The sequence below is a fragment of the Peromyscus californicus genome, unplaced genomic scaffold (genome assembly GCF_007827085.1).
Source record: "Peromyscus californicus insignis strain IS unplaced genomic scaffold, ASM782708v3 Scaffold_8__1_contigs__length_139910024, whole genome shotgun sequence".
Lineage (NCBI taxonomy): Eukaryota > Metazoa > Chordata > Mammalia > Rodentia > Cricetidae > Peromyscus > Peromyscus californicus.
The window spans coordinates 14,795,977-14,815,017 of NW_026294606.1; the positions used below are offsets into that span (position 1 = coordinate 14,795,977).

At 51.6% G+C, this 19,041-nt stretch overlaps 1 protein-coding gene across 3 annotated transcripts in view; it reads left to right on the forward strand.

Annotated features, from left to right (window-relative positions):
* Fgd3 (FYVE, RhoGEF and PH domain containing 3) overlaps positions 1–13,202 on the forward strand; it is a 62,533-nt gene extending 49,331 nt beyond the window's left edge. For all 3 annotated transcript variants that reach the window (XM_052728034.1, XM_052728037.1, XM_052728036.1), the window contains exons 15-18: positions 5,486–5,608; positions 8,597–8,737; positions 10,172–10,312; positions 10,933–13,202. In XM_052728034.1, coding sequence (XP_052583994.1) covers positions 5,486–5,608; positions 8,597–8,737; positions 10,172–10,312; positions 10,933–11,184 — 657 coding nt within the window. In that variant the 3' untranslated portion in view covers positions 11,185–13,202. The remainder of the gene's footprint in view (positions 1–5,485; positions 5,609–8,596; positions 8,738–10,171; positions 10,313–10,932) is intronic.
* The last annotated feature ends 5,839 nt before the right edge of the window (positions 13,203–19,041 follow it).

The window sequence follows — 19,041 nt, forward strand, 5'->3', positions numbered from 1 at the left end:
TAAGTACCAGAGGTGGAGGCTATGGAGAGTCTGTTGGTGGACATTACACAGCTATGTGTACCATTTGATCTCTGTATGAATACTTACGAGCTTGCTGTGTGTAAATTTCACCTTGACAATATGTATAGTAAAGAAGAGCCAGCTCCCTATGTCAGTGATGTGAAGACAGGTTTGTCCCTCATACCAAGCAGGTTTTCTGGAAGCTGTGAACTCCCCATCTCTCCCCCTATGTGTCTCAGGGACAGGTGGCTAGGCTCCTGTGCCTATCTGCTAGGGACGGACCGTGGAAACTTGGAGGGGGCAGTCTTTATTTTAATTTGGGGATGTGTGATAGGCTGAGGTGCACACACACGTTTGCTGTGGATCGAGTACCAACATCTGAGCCACATCATCACTTTGGGGCTTGACAGTCACACACAGCCGGGACAACAGTAGTTGGGACAACTCTGGGCCATAGCTTCACTTGTAGCCTGGGGTGATGATTCTGCCTGGCATCTTGGCTGAGTCCTGATGGACTACTGCATTAGGGGAGTGACTGGTAAGGTGTCTCCAGCCCATGCCAGACATGGGCTCTTCCCTGGGCCCCTTGACACTACCACGGGGCACAGGCCCTTGTTCTCTCCTGCACGCCTACCTCCCCCTCCAGTGTGCCTGCTCTTTACCTCCCCCTCTTTCTCTGTCTCTCATTCTGACTCTCCATTTCTTTCACACTGTCTCTGTCTCTCAGTTGCTCATGCATAGCCCGGATCTCCTTGCATAGGAGACAGGAAAGAGCTACCTGGCTGGGGCTCAGAACAGCTAGTGACTCGGCCCTGGAGCTCTGAAAATATGGCCTTGTTAGGTTGTGACTGCTGGGTTTTTGTCCCCATAAAGAGGAGGACATAAGCTCAGGTCAGTCAGATGAGCTGCCTTGAAGCAGGTGAGGGACAGGTGTGGAAGGAGCCGCCTGGGATAGAGAACAGAGGAGGGCTGGTGTGACAGAGTCCAGTGCACAGACAGTATGGAGCCATGGCCTGTCAGGGTGGGTCTGAATATTGCTGCTCCCCTTCCTTGTGACCACAGCTTCCTCAAGGCCCACAGATGTGAGCTCATGCTGGCGTTTGTCAGGCAACCTGAGGACGCTTGTGAGGCTTGAGGGAGGGCTGAAACATCTCAGAGGTATGATGAGGAAAGAACATGGTAGACCCTGAAGTAAAAAGGAACCAGACAAGAGGAAAGCCCCTTGTTGAAATGCTGTTGCTGTCTGGCCTCCCAGAGCAGACAGGCACCCCAAGGTTGAGCTCTGTTGAAACTGGAAGTCAGGAAATCTGAATGTGTTGCATGCAGCCAAGGGGGAAACAAACATTTAGACACCCCAGTGGCTTCCTGCACTATCTGCGTGTTCCTGCTTCCTGCAACTCACTGGCCATGTTCTCACCTCCCCTGGCTCCACCAAGTCTTCGGGCCTTTGTACCCACTATTAGCTCTGCCTACCTCCAGGAAGCCCCATGGCTTGTCCCAGGGTTCCTGATAAATACTTCTCATTCTCATACCACCTAACCTAGTATCAACCTTCTGAGTAGCTAGTGTGTGTGCGCACGCGCGTGTGCACGCTCGAGTGTGAGGTTGGCCTTACCCAGAACCATGCAATCCTGTTAGTACCACAGTTGAGCTTCCAGAGGGATGCATAGTCACCTGGTCAAGTCAGGCTCAGCAGCTCGTGAACTCATAGTCTGAAATGCTCCCAAGTCAGCCCCACATCTTTTGGCCAGGATAGCTATCCATGACCATTTCTCTGATGAGGCCTTGGACTCATCTGTTCCCACACTGTCCAGTCTTCAGCCCTGGGGTGGGCTTGTGGAAGTATTTCTGGTGACCAGCTGATGTCTCAGGCATCCAGGCCCAGGGGATCACCAGTTGTTTGTCCATGCAATCTTTAGGGCTAAGCCCACAGGCCCTGGAAAGGGAACCATTAGCCTCCAGGAGCTGCAGGCAGGCAGAGGTTCAGGGTGGGGACAGGGACTGTTTATAGGAACAGTGGTGCCGGGGATGCCCCTGAGATCATTAGTGGTGGTGCTTGCAAGTGAGATGTCCCACAGCTGGGGCTAAGTGGGGGGTCAGTGTCAAGATTAGGAGGATGCAGCTGGAAGGAAGTAGAGTTGGCTCTGGATTGAAACCGTGGGTAAGTGTTGCCTACTCCAGCCTTACTGCCTTCTGAGAAAGAGAGCTCTAGGGTACCTAATACAGGCTGTTCTTGCTAGCTGCCCATATCCTTTGGTTGGGAAGGGACAGCTGGGAGCCCCAGAGTCAAGGCCTTAAGCCATACCCAGGACCTGCCTGGATCAGGACATGGTCACCACACCTGCTGGCACCACAGCCATACTTGATACCTCGTCTGTCCCACTTGCTTTGTCTGCTTCTGCCCCGGGACAGAGCCTTTCAATGGTTCACAACATTCACCCCACAGCAGCCCAACATCCAATTCTGATGTCCTTGTCCCTTCTCCTCACTGAACCAAGCGGAGGCCAGCCCTTCCTCCAACAAACAGGTCCACAACAGCAGATACTCCAGTGGAGTATGGCCATAAGCTTCCCCCTCGACTCCTCCCCTGAGCAGAGCTGAGCTGAGCAGAGCTGAGCTGAGATTTTGGTGAGCTCAGGATGGTTCAGAGACATCTGTGGACCTGCACTGAACAACATGATAGGGTATACCACAGAGGAAACCTACAAGATACTCAAAAGCAAGGCTTCATTTTCAATCAGAAGGGTTTTGGCTATGGGTGCCAGATTTATGCCGCTTCTTGGCATGTTTGGAGAGGAAAAGAAATCCCTTCAATGTACTGGGCTTGTGTCCTGTGCCTAGGTGTCTTCTGACGTACATCCTCTGTCAGCCCCTCTTTCCTAAGAGAAGCCAAACACCATCCGGGAAGTTTTGCAAGCACCCTTGCAGAATTCAAAGGATTCCTCATTCTGTTAAGAGTAAAAGTCCAGTTGCTCTTCACAGAAACACACACACACACACACACACACACACACACACACACACACATCACAATCTAAAAGTCTTCCCCCGCCCCCAGAGCTCCAGACCTACTCTGAGCAACATAGACCTATTCAAGATGTCATCGAAGCTGTCCCTGATCACCCACAAAGCAATGGTGTCTCTGTGATACTGGAACTGCCTTTTCTCCATAAGTCCCTATTCTGTATCTGCCATTGGACTCCAGAACAGAATTGCCATTAGAGGAGCAGAGGGGCCAGGCTTGACTTCAGCTGAGCCTGGCCACCTCCTCTTGGAATGACTTCCAACAGGACCTGAGGTCCTTAGCCTGTGTCCGAATGGACTGCTGGGTCATCGTATGACTTGATATAGGCTGCTGACTAGGGCTCACATCTGTCTTACTGGGAGGTCCCTTTAGCTACCAAGCTAACCTTCCAAAGCAGGGACACTGAGGAAATTACTCTGTTGACCCTCAGTGGAGAACAGTTTCTGGGTTGATGTTGGAGATGCTTTTGGCTGGAGCTGTTTGCCAGTTACTTCCTGGCAGTCTTGAACTTAGACTTCCTGTCATGCACCACTTGGACAGGAAATCTGGTCCGGGTCCTTTGATCAGCCCTGCCTGATGATCTCATCCATGAAGGAAGTATACTTGGTTAGGAGACCTGTCTTTGGCTATATACATAGGTGTCATCATGCCTTGGCTACCTGATCTCCTGTGGTCAGCAATCCAACCAGGCCTCTTATGTTGTGGATGGCATGGTTGGAGATCAAGTCCCATGACGGGTGGGCCACAGTGGACCTCAGCATCATGGGATCCATGTGGGGCTAAAGCTCCTGTCTGAGCACACAGATTGGTAGCCCTGTCTTGGTCAGGTGATGCCTACTAGATGAAAGGAGCTGAGGGACAGCCGGGCAGTGGTGCATGCCTTTAATCCCAGCCCTCGGGAGGCAGAGCCAGGCAGATCTCTGTGAGTTCGAGGCCAGCCTAGTCTACAGAGCAAGATCCAGGACAGGCACCAAAGCTACACAGAGAAACCCTGTCTCAAAAGAAGAAGAAGAAGAAGAAGAAGAAGAAGAAGAAGAAGAAGAAGAAGAAGAAGAAGAAGAAGAAGAAGAAGAAGAAGAAGAAGAAGAAGAAGAAGAAGCAGCAGCTGAGGGACTTCTGTCATCTAATCTACTAAGTCCTGACATCTTAAGCTCTTTGCCTCAGGAGCTTCCCTTTGTCTGAACCCCATTGGTCCCAGAGCCTGAGCTCTTGGTCAGACCCCAGCTCACCTCAGCCTTTCCTCCATCCCCAAGTGCCCCCACTAGCATACCCTGGTGACCCCCGAGCCTCCGGCATTCTCAACTACCTTGTAGAACTGACTGTTGAGGGTTCTGCCTGAGGTCCCCAAGAGCCACCACATGTCAGGGCTATTTGGTCACCAATTAATGGCAGTACCTTGACATTTAGATTCCTCACAGGAAACAGGAACATGGACATTCTGAATGTGTAGAAGGTGGTGGCTGCAGGGCTACAGCAGGCCTGATCCTTCTGCTCCTCAGTCCTCTTTTGGCTGTTTCTTCCCTGCCTTAGGCCCCCCTACCCTCCCTGACTCAATGAACACCTGGACCCTCCAGTACTCCTGAGAGGAGGCCACAATGGGAAAGTCTTATATAGGGCTGGGGGGTCCTGAGGCTAGGTGAGGGGTACAGTTCCAGATGCAGGAAGACTCTTGAGAGTGAGGGTTTTGCATATCAGGTCTGGAATGCCTGCCCTCCACCGACTGGGCACCAAGCCTTGACAGTAGACCTGAGAACAAGATACATTGTAGAGGGAGGAGGTCAAGACCATCTTCCACCTTTGTCCTTGGGGCAAGGACTCACAAAATGGCAGGAGGCCGTGCTGCAGGAGACACAGCAAGAGGTCAAGTCTGAACACAGCCTCAGCTGGCTTGTTTTCCTCACATGACCTGTTTCTGCAGGATTGGCACACAGGCACGTGGGTGCACATGTATGCTTATGCATATGGTGTGCCTGTCACCAAGTGCTCAACACAGACTGGGCGTGTGACAGGGTGAAGAATAACCGTCGGGATCTAGGGGTCACACGATCCCTCTGGGATGCAGTCTAGGACACCCCAGGCTCTGGCAGCAGGTGCCATCTGTGTAGACTCCTGTCCACACCACTTTCCTCCACTTTGACTCACAATATTTTCTCAGACACCAGATAAAGCCACTGGCCAAGCTGTCTTGACCTCTTGGAACCTTACTTCAGGCAGTGTGTGCTGTGATGCATGATACACTGGGGTGGTCCCTGGGAGAAGGGCTGCTTTAGCTCTGCCTGTCCCCGTCTACAGTGTCCACTTTTGCTCTGGACATGGCCACTCATAGAATCCTTAGCTACCCCCCCCATACACACACACACACACACACACACACACACACACACACACACACGCCCACCCACAGTGGGTCATCTTGTGCTCACACTCTGAAGCTGATAATGGCCACCTGCCTCCTTGTAGATCGAGTCCAGAAAGTTGTCCTCTAAAACAAGACGTGACAAAGAGAAGCCTGGGTGTAAGAGCTGTGGTGAGACCTTCAACTCCATCACCAAGAGGAGGTATCGCTGCAAGCTGTGTGGCGAGGTGAGCGTGGGGCCAAGGGGAGTGGATTGGACAGGGACCAGGTGGATCTCACTGAATCTTCACAGGTTCTAATGGGTGGGCAGCAGCTGCTACTAGCATGTACTATTAGCATGTACTACTAGCATGTACTACTAGTATGTACTACTAGCATGTACTACTAGTATGTACTACTAGCATGTACTACTAGCATGTACTACTAGCATGTACTACTAGCATGTACTACTAGCATGGGTGGTATGTACTTCTTGAGAGTCATCATGTGCACAGCTGGTGGGCTCTGTGAGCCGCATGGCAGCCCCCCCCCCCCCCCCCGGCAAGGCTGCCTCCTCCAGACCCTGTATAACTTTTCTCATTGCTGTAACATGTGATACGTGGCAGAAACCAACTCAATAGAAGAAGGCTTTATTTTAGATCACAGTTGGAGGGCACACAATCCATGGTTTCAGGGAAGGCATGGCAATCAGGGGTATGAAGTACCTGGTCATGTTCTATCTGCAGTCAGGAAGCAGGAAGTGGACAGGAAGTGGTGTTGGGCTATCAAACATTAGGCCCTATCCTTCCCCTAGTGACTTACTTCCTCTAACAATGTTTTCTACACTTGTCCAAAACAGCACCAGACATCGAGTATTCTCACATAGGAGCCTGTAGGAGACATTTCACATTTAACCCAGAACATTGTACCCTACTATAGATGTTCTTGAGTGTGAACCTCTAAAGTAAAAGCTAATTTCTGGGTGGCTCTGATGTCTCACAACATTCCTTCCAACTGTAAAACTGCTAGCCTTGGAGCCTCAGTGCCCAAGCTGGGAGTGAGTAAGATGTAGTGTTTCTGTCCTGTGATAGAGAGGTGATGATAGCGTCCTTATGGAAGATGTTGAGGAGGCAGGAGAAGGTGGAGGGCTTGGCCATGATGGGAGTGCTCCAATGGTGAGGAAGGTCTGATGGGGTCATGCAATTAGGGGCCACCACTGACTGGTGTCCCCCAGATATACCAGCTCTAATCCTATCACTCAACTCCAAGGCCCATGCTCCTGAGAATGAGCAACTGAGCCGTTAATTAATACTGAACTTCAAAGTATCCTTGAAGAAGGAACTGATGGTTTAAGTATTTTTAGACTTAGATATAGTCTAAAGTTGCATGTGGGGGAGGAGTTGAAGTGGGAGGAGAGAGAGAGAAAGAGAGAGACAGAGACAGAGACAGAGAGACAGAGAGACTTACTTGAAGTTGTTTATTCAGAGGATGTGAAAACTGGTGTTCTCTGATTTCACTTTTCATAAAATCTTACCATGTTGGCTGGGGTGGGGAAAGGGAGGAATAAAAGAATGAATCTTTGGATGACTGATAGGTAGGTAGATAGATAGATAGATAGATAGATAGATAGATAGATAGATGGATAATACGTGGGTGGGTGGGTAGATGGATGAATGAGCAGGTGATGGGTATACAGTAGATGGTGGATAAATACCTAGATAATGGATGGGTAGATAGGATGGTAGCTGGATGGTCAATGGATGGATGATGAATGCATGTTAGAAGGGTAGGTGGATAGATGGATGGGTGGTTGGATGAGTGGATGGGTGAGTTGATAGATGAATGGTAGATGGGTGGGTTGATAAGTGGATGGTGAAAGCATGGTAGGTGGAGAGGAGGTCGGATGGGTGAGTGGATGAGTACAAGAGGAATTTGGAGAGCACAAGATAGCCTACAGGCCAGTGCTCCAGTCCAAATGCATGGGTTTAAAGCTGTCATCAAGACAAGAAGGAGCATGGTGTTCCTGGCAGTTTTGCAGTGGGTTGCAGTGATTGCATCTGAGGTAGGAGCACCTGGGAGACAATTGGAGTCTGTGGTCTCTATTAAAAGAGGAATGGGTGGGGCGGTGGTGGAGTACACCTTTAATCCCAGCACTCGGGAGGCAGAGGCAGGCGGATCTTTGTGAGTTGGAGGCCAGCCTGGTCTACAGAGTAAATTCCAGGACAGCCAGGGTTATACAAAGAAACCCTGTCTCAAAACAAAAAACAAACAAACAAAAAGAATGGAAGAGTTGTGAGGGATGCTTTACCCAGAACCTGGGCTGCAGTTGAAGTGAAATATCCCAGGCTGGCTGGCTAATGTGGAGTGTGGGGAGGGCCAGTATATTCCAGGGTACTACCTGCATGGGATTGTCCAGTTAAAAAATGGAGGCAGGAGGTACCAGAGGCCATTCAGAGAGGGGTGAGCATCCAGGAAAATGCCCATGTTTCAAAGACTTTCATATGTTCAGACCAAATAATCCTTGCATTTGGCCACAAGAAAGCCAAGGTTGATGTGACCCAGGCAGTGTCAGCCAAAGGCATAAAAATAACTAGGACAAAGGAAAGAACGGAGTGCTGAAAGGAGGCATGGTGGTCCTAAGGCAGAAGAAACTCATGCTTGGAGAAAGATTCAGCAGAGGAAGGGAGACCAAGGAGAAGAGAGAAAGGACAGCTTGGAATGACGCTCTAAGGAGCAGAGGGGTCTGCCAGTGAGTGGGGAGGGATGGGGTCTCCTGTCGAATCCAGAGCTAATCAGTTCAGCTAGGCTGGCTGGCCAGTGAGCTCCAAGCACCTGCCCATCTCTCTCCCCAGCACTGGGATTGTTAGAGGCAAGCCACTACACTCAGCTTTTACATGGGCTGTGGAGATCTGAACTCAGGTCCTCATGCTGGCACAGCAAACACTTTACTGACTGAGCCATACCCGCATGGTTTTGGTGTGCATATTCTTAATGGCAGTGTCCTGGGTCTTCTTATGTGAGTAGGCTATGCTCTTCTTACATACAGGGCTTCTGAACTCCGGGTGGTCCTTATAAGGCAAACAGGTCCTGGGCACCTAGGGAGACTAAAGTCACTCTCTGCCCTTAGAGGTGGCTTCCAGCATCCTAGGACAAGCATTGCCCCCTCCCTCTACAGGCCTTTCCTCCTCATCTGCTCAGGATGCATGCATGGTCAAAGGCACCCTCTTGTCTTGCAGGTCATCTGTAGGAAGTGCTCCGAGTTCAAGGCTGAGAACAGTAAGCAAAGCCGTGTCTGCCGAGAGTGTTTCCGGGAAGAGCCCTTGGTCCCTACAAGCCCTAGCTCTGGGACGCCCACTGAGCTCAAACAGAATGCAGAGGTGGGTGTCCCTGGGTCCTGGGACCAGCATGGATGCAGGGGGCATCTCAATGTGGTCCACAGGTCTGGAATCAGGGAAAGATGCTTGGAGTACGTACATGTCTAAAGACTCTCAGGACTAGTTAGGGCCAGGGCCTGGGAACCATTTGCGCCTAGGAGTTAGACGGAAATGTGTCAGCTCCACTCTGGGCCTGATTGGAGGTGCAGCATGAAACTGCCCCCAAATCTAGGCATTGAGGTTCATGGAGCAACTCCTTCACCTTAGGGCAGGTAGAGCCTTGGATGTGCTGCTGGTGGCTAATGATGGGGGGTTGGGTGCCAGCTCCTCCTCCATTACTACCTCTTCTTCCTGAATGTGGCTGCTACTTTCCCAGCCTTTCTTCTTAAAGGACACAGTCCCTTTTATGGAGTGGATGGACATCTCTGAAAAGGAAGCCTTTGTTTTCCAGGAAAAATACATTCTCCTTTGTCTCTACTTGATGCGTACCATTGTGGTCTCCTGGGAGTTCTCTCAAATGTCAGTCTCCCTCCCAAAGATGGTGTGGGATAGTCCAAGAGGGCTAGGGTCAGCAAATGTCAAAGCTCCTGCCACCCTGGCTGGTAGATGTGTCTAGGAAGCCAAGGGCATAAGACTATTAAGGACTGAGGCTACAGTGGCCTTGAAGATGAGACTCTGGCCCCACCTGCTGATCTGCCTTCACTCTGCACTCTCAATCTGGAGATGTATTCTGGGAGTCCCGAGGATGTGGCCTAAGGCCTTGGAGGGACACTGAGTCTTGGGTGGATCATCTCCAGCAAGAGGTATCAGAACCATGTTCATGTGGCTCAGGGGTCTTATTTCCAAGACAGCACTAAAACACATCAGAAAGGAAGCAGGGTCCAAAGGAGGTGTATGTGAGGTATGTGTATGCACACATGTGTGACATGGAAAACATGTATGTATGTGGTGAGTGGGGGTATGTAGTCTGTGTAGGGTGGAGGGTATAATGTGTTTGGTCCACTCACCCTGTGACCCATACTCTTGTACTTACTATTGAACTTCCTCCATTGATTTATTTGTTTATTTATTGTATTATTATGTAGCCCAGGCCAGCCTGAGACTTACAATCCTCCTGCCTCAGCCTCCCGAGTGCTGAGATTATAAACACAGAGCACCATGCCTGGCTTCCCCTTGATACTTTGATGTTGTCCTGACTTGGAATGGTCTCCTAAGAAGGCCCAGCTCCACACCCTACTTGAGACCACATGCAGCCACCCACTGGCCTCCAGTGACCCTTAGAACCGTATAAAGCTAGCCTCAGCCTGTATCCAGGCCTTAGCCATGTCTCTGTGGTCACCTCCTTCCAAACACAGGCCCTGGGCCAGGCCCAGACTCCTCAGGTGACAAAGAGACACTACAAGCAAAACTACCACCAATCTATTGTTCTGTCTCCAGAAGCCTCCCTCTGCGGAACCTCGGCCCAGCCTGCTCTGCGGCACCCTGCGTCTGTCAGACAATGGTACAACATGGCGTGAAGTGTGGGCAGACATCCCTGAGTCAGATCCTCAGGTGCTAGACCTGCTGGCAGGCAGCCAGGTATGTGTTCCTGTCCTTATTCATGCCCAGGGCTATGTGCTGTGAGCTGTACTCTGCTACCACAGTGCACAGCCTCAAGCCTGAAGTGCCCACAGCAGGTCTGGGCCACTTCTTTGACCTCTCCAGTCATGTGACCTGGGCCTCAACTTCTCCCAATGCCCAGAATAACCCTCTGCTCCCCTCTCATTAAAGACGGGTTCCTGTAATGTCAAAATCCCAAAGACAGCCAGAGTGGGAGCAGACATAGTCAAGGGACACAGAGGCTGGACCCTCGTCCCCACACATATTCATTCACTCACCCCTTCGTTCATTCAGACATCTTGGGCAGATGCATCTGGGCACTGCCTTGCCTTGTCCTGCTGCTCTCAACCCCCATTGCTAAGTCACAGGAGTTGTCCTGCCTCACCTACCTGGGACAGGGGTTCTGAGGGAAGCCATGGATCTGGGGAGGTCTGTTGAAATGGACAAAACCTCCTTCCAGCCACCTGAAAGCCTGTCAGGCAGTCTGTCTGCAGTTGTCCTGGTGGCAGGCTGCACTATGTGGGCCTGGGCATGGTGGCCTGGTTGGGTGGTCACCGGTGTGAGCTGGAGGCCCCACTGACCCTCTGTCTTTCCTGCAGGCTGGCAGACTGCTGCATACCATCCCTCTCTCTGGCTGTACTGTAACGGTGCCCGACCCTGAGGAGGGGCTGGAGGCAGGGTGTGTGTGGAAGCTGCATCGGGGCCCACAGACCTGGTGGCTGAGCGCCTCCTCCACACAGCTGCAGCGGTGTTGGCTGGAAGTTCTGAGCACTGCTGCCTGTGGGGACAGGGCTGGGGACAGACCAGGTGCCTCGCAGCCCCAAGCCTCGGCAAGCACCGACACTCCATGATCAGAGCCTCCTACTGTCCTTTCCATTATTGTGTGTGCCCTGTGTTCTTTTTGGGTGACCTTAGAAGTCACATGAAGGAATGAAGGACTCCCGGGACTGCTGAGGATGGACGGATGGCCCAGGGAAGAGTAGCAGTGGGCCCAAGATCACTCCACAAGTCTCATACACGAGTTGGGCTCTGGCTCCAGCCCCAGCATTGTGGTCAGAGCAGAGGAGAAGAATGGCCACTACAAAGCAAATATCATCTCAGCCCTCAAAGGCACAAGGAGGCCAGGGGGGCACCACCCAGCTGTGATCATGTCTAACCTGATGTAACATCACTCTGGGAAAGGCAGAGATGTCTGACCTGGCCTTTGTCCATCTATCCACTGTGTGAGCTGGACCACGACCTGAGTGCCACTCCTCTGACCTCCACTCCTACACTCTGCTCTCTCCTGAAGCATTGCTCATCTACTCTTCTTGCTGAGCCCTTGAAGGGAAAGGAGCAAGGACCTTCTCATCCTACCATTCCCATACAGCCACACTCGGAGACTGTGAGGAGGCCGGCCCTCACCCCTGTGTGGCAGGTTTGTGAGATTTCAGACTGGCTCCTCTAGGGGCAGGTGCCATGCTTGCCAGTGTAAATAAATGCTGGCCATCAGTTTCAGGACCTTCAAGTGCACTCTTCACAGGATTCCCCTAAGCCAGGTGGCTAGCAGAGGGATGGTGGGTAAAGGTGACAAAATGGCACGGACCACACTCTTGTCTGGGAGAGCAGTTCTGTATCCCAGATGCTGTAGGGAGTGGGTGAGAAGCTAAGCCATATGGCAGGGTGAGGGTGCTGGCAGTCAAGTTGTGGGGATGTGACAAAGGTCGTGGGGTTCAGGGTGTTCTTGCCTCTGGAGGAGTAGGAAATTTGGAGAACAGTGATGGAGTTTTGGTTCTTCAGGATTCCTGAACTCTAGCATCAGCACAGCACTGTGTGGGGACAGCTGGGCAGGCATAAGGGCAACTACCTGGTGAGATGAGGGGATGCAGAGCTAGAAATGGGTGCTGGTTATAGGGAACACTGGGAAGCTTAGATGAAGTGGGGCCTCAGGTGAGATGGGGGCTCAGGTAAGGTAGGATGGGGTAAAAGTAAAGTGGGTTGGAGCAGAAGTGAGTTGGAAGGGGCAGAGGTAAGATGTGTGGAGCAGGGGTGAGATGGACAGGATACAAGGGTACAGGTGAAGTGTCAGAACACAGCTGAGTCTATGCAAGAGCCAGCTAGACTGGGCATGGCTGCCTGGGGATTGCTTGCAAACACCTGGTCCTTTGCTTTGCACTCACTGTGCTGAGCTGAATGGTCCCACTTCGCCCTGAGGAAACAGCAAAACAAACAGAACACTTGCACACTTGGAGGAATGAGGCCAGGCTCTTTTAGCTCCTACTCAAGGGAATGCAGTGAAGACCTTGCCCAGTTCTGGATGGGACAGTGGTGAAGGTGGTCCGGGGGAAAAGCAACTGAAGGAGGTGCCTTCCTTGGCTCAGCACACTGCGTGGTGGACGTACCGGATGGACACAAGCCTTCAGGCTCTGGCCATCCTCTGCTGCTTCCTCCTGCTCATAGACATCCTGGCCTTTGCGGTTCAAGGATTTCAAGTGCCTATCCTCTGAAGAACCAGAGCCTGAGGAGGATGCCTCTGTGGATCCTGCCCCCAGGATGTGGACTAGTCAGCTTGCAGTTTGGGGGCCCCTGGTGCTACCTGAGCAGAAAGGTGTATAGGTTACGTTTCTTGTTGCTGGGACAACATATTAGACAAGCACCTTACAGAAGCAAGGGTTTGTTTGGCTCACAGTTTGAGGGTACAGTCCGTCATGATGGGGGAAACAGGCTGAGGGAGTGCTGGCTGCATTCTGTCCAGTCAGAGAGCAGGAAGGGATGAACTGGGGTCCTACCCACTTTCTCCTTCTTATTTATTCCTAAGCCGTGGAATGTTGCTGTTCACATTCGGGGTGGGTTTTCTCTTCTCAATTAAACCTTTCTGGAAAGACCCTAATGACACGGCCAGAATTTTGTCATCTTAGTGATTCTGAGTCCTACCAGGTTGGCAACACCAACCATTACAAGTCCACCCCTTGTCAATTTGACACTCAAACCCACCACTCTTAAACTTTTCTACCCTTGGAAGCCTTATTCATTTATTCTTTATTATTATTCATTTCATAAAGCATTTGCAAACTCTTCCCAATTTCAAAATTTTCCCAAGGTATAAGCACAGAGTCTCTGCTGAGTCTCAGGCAATCTCTTAACTTCAAGGCCCTGTGAAATAAAAAAAAAAAAATACAAGTTACATACTTCTAATATTCAGTGGTACAGAATAAGTGCTCCCATTTCAAAAGTGAGGATTGGGGCATGGAAAGGAGACTCAACATTTAAGAGCACTCGCTGCTCTTACAGAGGACCACAGTTCAGTTTCCAGCACCCCATCAGGTGGTTCACAGTTACCTGTAGCTTCAGCTCCAGGGGACCTGGTGCCCTCTTTTGGCCTCTGTAGGTACCCACATGCATGTGAAAACACATGGGCACAAATAAAACAAGTCTTCAAAACTGAGGATTAGAGGCACAACTAAGTAAGATTGAATCAAAGCAAAGCTGTAACCCAGCAAGCTGAACACCAAGTCTTGATCCAGCACATGGCACAGTGGCATCATCTAGGCTCCCACAGCCTTGGGTATCCCCTCCTCTCCACTTCTGCTTCCTGCAGCCCACATGGCCTGTCTTTTCGTTCAGTTCCACCCCATATCTGCAGCTTTCCTCGAGAGGCATCTCATAGTCCTGGCATCTTCAACATCCTAGAGTTGCAACTCTAGGCTCTGCCTTCACAGTTTCACACAGTGGGCTTTCAAATCTCTTTGAAGAGAATCTGACCACATCAGACATTGTCTGGTAACAGCTGCTTTCTAGGACTTTAGTGCAAGCCTACCAAACGCTGAAACTCTTGCATCTTGCATGCCGACAACCAGCACTAAGTTCTGCTTCTGGCTCCCCTCTACCCCAGCTGCGGTGGCTGTGTGTACCAGGGTGGTCTAATCACAGGAGACACTTCTCTAGGTTTGTTTTCAAGCAGGAAACCTCAGTGGCATTCACAGGCCAGGCTCTTTCCTTTCAAACGGATTTGTGGTCTACAAGTTGGAGCCCTCCATGGGTGGGCTCTTGAGGTCAGGGTACCTTCCCCATTGTCCTGGTGATGAGCTGAGGTTTCTCTTTAAGTGCGTTAATGTCTGTAACAGGGACAGCTGCATTCACAGCAAGGCCTCCAGTGGACTTTGCACTCCCTCACACTCTTTTGCTCACTAAGCTGCACACTTTCCATCTTTTCCTGCTCCAGTTTCTACTTTGTTTACTGTAGACTTAGAAGAGCAGACAGTGACCACAGGCCGAATGCTATCCTGTCTTGAAACATCCTCCACCAAGCAAATTAGTCTATTGCCTTTGAATTCAGCCTCCCTCAAGTTTTTGGAACATGGACAGACTTCAGGCAGATGCTTTGTCAGAATATCACACACATGACCTGTAACCCAGTTCCCATAGAGAGAGTCCTTGTTCCCCTCTGAAACCGCATGAGCCAGGCCCTCACAGTTTCTCTCCACATTCTGGTCCTCTAAACTCCCACCAGAATGGCCCATTAAGCTCTATCTACAGGAGAATTCTAGGGCTTCTCTAGCCTGCAGCTCTGAATTCCGACATTCCCTTTCCTCTTGCCAGCTCATTCTAAAGGCCCAAGAACCACATGGTCAGGTTTCTCACAGAATAGCCCTGCTCCTTGGTACCAATTTTCTGTATCATTTACTTTTTCCTTTGCTCAAAAGCAACTAGAGGAAGGAAGGGCTTTTTTTTTTTTTCCCTCACAGTGAGAGGATAGGTCCTTCAGGGCAGGAGAGGCATGGCATCAGGAGCGTGAGGCAGCTGGTCACATGGCATCCACAGTCAGGCAACAGAGCGCTGAGCTCTGAGTGCTGCTGCTTGCTCAGCTTAACGTTTTTCTTCCGTCCTGGACTCTCTGTTGTGGGATGGTGCCACCCTCATTCAGGGTGGGCCCTCCTTGCTCAGTCCGTTCTCCCTGGAAACTCCCTCACAGACAGGCACATGTTCGTCTTCTTAGTGATTACAAGGTGACAGTTCAGGATGACATCAGGAAAGATTTCTACATCCACGCGCACAGGAGATAGTGTAAAAGGGCTGGAAAGGTGGCTCAGAGGTTCTGAGCCCTTGTTGCTCTCCCAGAGGATCCTGGTTTGATTCCCAACAAATGGCTCACAATCATCTGCAGCTCCACTTGAAGGAAAGAGTGTAAAACCATGGAGAGGAGGGTCCCACACAGGGGGCAAAACCCAGCCTCTGTGTCGGCACTCAGCCAACTGGCCACCTCACCTGGCACACCATCCCCACTATGCCCAGAACACTGGCTTCATCCCCACTGTGCCGAGGACAAGAGGTCAGCTTGCTGCAGGCCAGGCTGGGCTGGGGGTCGGAATCGTAATTCATCTCGCATGGCGCATACTGAGGCACACAGAGAGAGTACACCTGCCTGAAGTCACACAGTGAGTGAGAGGTCAGCTGGGTTCACTCCCCGGTCACCCATTTGTTCACATGCCAGGCACGGCTGCCACACATCCTGAGTGCCAGCCTCACGGGGATGGGGGAGTGGGTGCACTGGATGCCTCGTGGGCTTCTGGGATCAGAGGTACTGGATGCTGCCTGTGTCTCTTGGTCCTGTCAGTCACACTTCCACCCTTGCTTTCTCCTGCTGACATCGTCGTTCCCCCCACCCCAAGTGCAGGCTCAACCTACCAGCCTGCGAGCCGGCCGGTGGTGGCACACGCCTTTAATCCCAGCACTTGGGAGGCAGAGCCAGGCAGGTCTCTGTGAGTTCGAGGCCAGCCTGGGCTACAGAGCAAGATCCAGGACGGGCACCAAAAATTACACAGAGAAACCCTGTCTCGAAAAACAAATAAAACAAAAAACCCTACCAGCCTGCAGAAACAGCTGACCTCCTGCTACCTCAGGGCCTTTGCACGTGTTGCTGCCTGTGCTGGGACATTGGCAGGGCTCTTTGTATGAGACCTTATATGGCCGCCTGTGAGAGCCCCAGTCCTTCCACCATCCTGCTTAACTCTTAGCCTTCTTGTTTATTCTATTGCCCCATGTGACGTTGGCATGCCGAGAGTGGGCTGGGATGGCTCAGTGGGTAAAGTGTCCTCTCAGCAAGAATGAGGACCTGAGTTTGGATCTCCAGACCCCACAGAAGAGTCAGGTATGGCAGAGCACCGAGCGCATCTGTAATCATAGTGCTAGTGTAAACAGATCCCTGGACTCATTGGCTAGCCAGCATACCAAATTGATGAACTCTAGGTTCAGTGAGAGACTCTGTCTCAAATGAGAGATTGATGAAGACACCTGATATTGACCTCTTGACCACCACACACATGTGCACATGCACACGCATAGGCACACATCCACATGAACACACACACACACACACACACACACTCACACACACTCACACACACAGGATACAGCCTCTAAGCAGGACCTGGCATGCAATGGGAGCTCAGTGAACAACTGCAGGGAGCCTGGAAAGGCCCAACGTGGCCCCTGAATACTTTGTATGTGGACTTCTCAGGCAGATGGAAAAAAAGAGAGAGAGAGAGACTGCCCAAGGTTGAGGAGGCCTATACTCCCCTGACTCATCCAGGCTTCCCAAGGCATCGGAGACAGCTCTTGCTCACATACCAACTTCCACTGTAGAGACAGGGGAACTGAGTCCTAGACAGGTCACTATACCCTAGGTCCATACCCAAGGTAGATAGGAACTTGGACCCAGTGGGTCAGACTCCATACATGCCTGCCTCTCACTCTCCCGTGGAGGCAGTAGGGCTGGCCCGAAGCCTGAGGTTGCCAAATTCTAGTTTCCTAGCATGCAGGCCACCAACCCTCTCTGCCTGTGTGGTCTCTGGGTTGGACATTAAGCACCCGTTGCTCCAAGACCTTTCTTGCTGCCCTTTAGCAACCAGTCCAGGCAGTGGGTGTCCAGGGAAGGGAGAAGCTCACTTTGTCTCTGGACAGGTCTTAGGGGCATGGCGGCGAGAAGTCTGGGCCCAGCCAGCAGTCATGACGGCTGCTGTATGGTGATTCCATGGCTAGATCCTTCAGTGGCTGCCTTGAACTGTCTTCCTTGCAGGGTTCCCCATGGGCATGGGTGAGGCCAGATGTCCGTGGGTGGGTCTAAGCCTGTCTACCTTCTCAGTACTGCCAGGCAGTCCTCCCGCAATGCTCCTTCCGTCCTCATCAATCACCATAGGTGGAGCATTCCTGGGGAGGAGACTGAGAGAGAGGATCCACCCAGACCACAGGCTCCTTCTCCCAGCCCTGGGCTCCACCTCTGATTGCTGGGGTGTCATGATGCCAGGGCTGCAGGTCTGGGTGAGGCAAGGTGGGAGGCAGTAGACCAGGGCAGGCTATGGGAAAGCAGTAGCCTCCGCCAACATCCTACACATTCCAGGCGTCCTTGGCCCACCCAGCCCGTGGGTGTCTGAGTTGGGTGCCTGCTCTCAGATGGGAGTTCTAACCCAGCCTCCAGCAATCCTCCAGAAATCTGCTTCTTAACCACTGGGACAAGGTGTGGTCACACAGCAACCCTGCATCACCATCCAACCTATCAGTTCGCCTTTGGATCCTGAGGACTTCCAGACCTCTTCCTGCTGGGCCATAGGAAACACATACCCAGAGGCTGTCCTGGGTAGGAGCATTCCCAGAGGTCTCTGAGGATGGTACCCATCCTCTCTGCCATCTTTGCTCTCCCTGTGCTTGCAAAGCCAAGGATGTGCTGTCCAGAGATTGGACTCACCCATCTCTGACCAGCTGGGGCAAGACTCAGGCCTACAGGAGACTGTGCCAACAGGTGATACAGGAACATAAATCATCTCAGAGAAACATTAGAGGCAGGGCATGCGTCACTGCAGCTCTTAATTCTGGGAAAGTCAGGGGTATGCTAAGAAGTGGGCTACCCACTCTGCATCCATGACATGGACAGGACTAGCAAGTACCCAGTTCCTTCAATCCCAGGGATTGGCTCAGGGTGGCACTGTGAGCCAAGATGAGGGTACTGTGACCGTGGGGGGAGCAAGCTACCCATGAGTTCAGGTCATTTTGGAGCCAGAAGAAAGAAGCTCTCACTGAATTCCAAACCGAAGCAAGGAAGACAGGCTGAGCTCTGATTGCACCTCAGACAGAGATACCAGAACATCGATCTCCATTAGACCTCCTACAAACAGGTGAGCTGCCCACACAGCAGTGGCCAACAGGGCCTAATCGATATCTGTTAGACTCTCTCACCTTGTCCACGTCGTCTCCCGCACCTAGAACCCAGGTTCACAGCACTCCAGTGAGGAATGGGACCCTTCTTCTCCTGCCAGGGCCATGCCTGCCCTCCAGGAAGCTTAGTCTTCGGGGTCCCATCAACCCACACAAACACTGCAGCCCCTTTCCTCATGAGTCTCCATCCCAAAAAGGAGCTCAGCTTTCCTTTCTTTATCAAAACTCATAAGATGTAAATTATTACCCCTTTTGAAGAAAAGCAACTCCTGTCTCCAAAAAACAACTAGAAAACTATTGACAACCCAAACGCCCATCTGTTTCTAGGGGAGATAGTTTCTCATCTCAAAGTAGCCACCTCCAAGAGTCAGGGAGACTCTGAGTCCTCTGTCCTTGCAGAGCCTCATGGGAAAGCTCCTGTCCTTCCCCACCTACAGAGGAGGACCCTGTTGCTCCTTCCAGGAGCAGACCCTGCAATATGGGTTCGGGCTCAAGGAATTTATCTGGAAGGCAATTAAGGG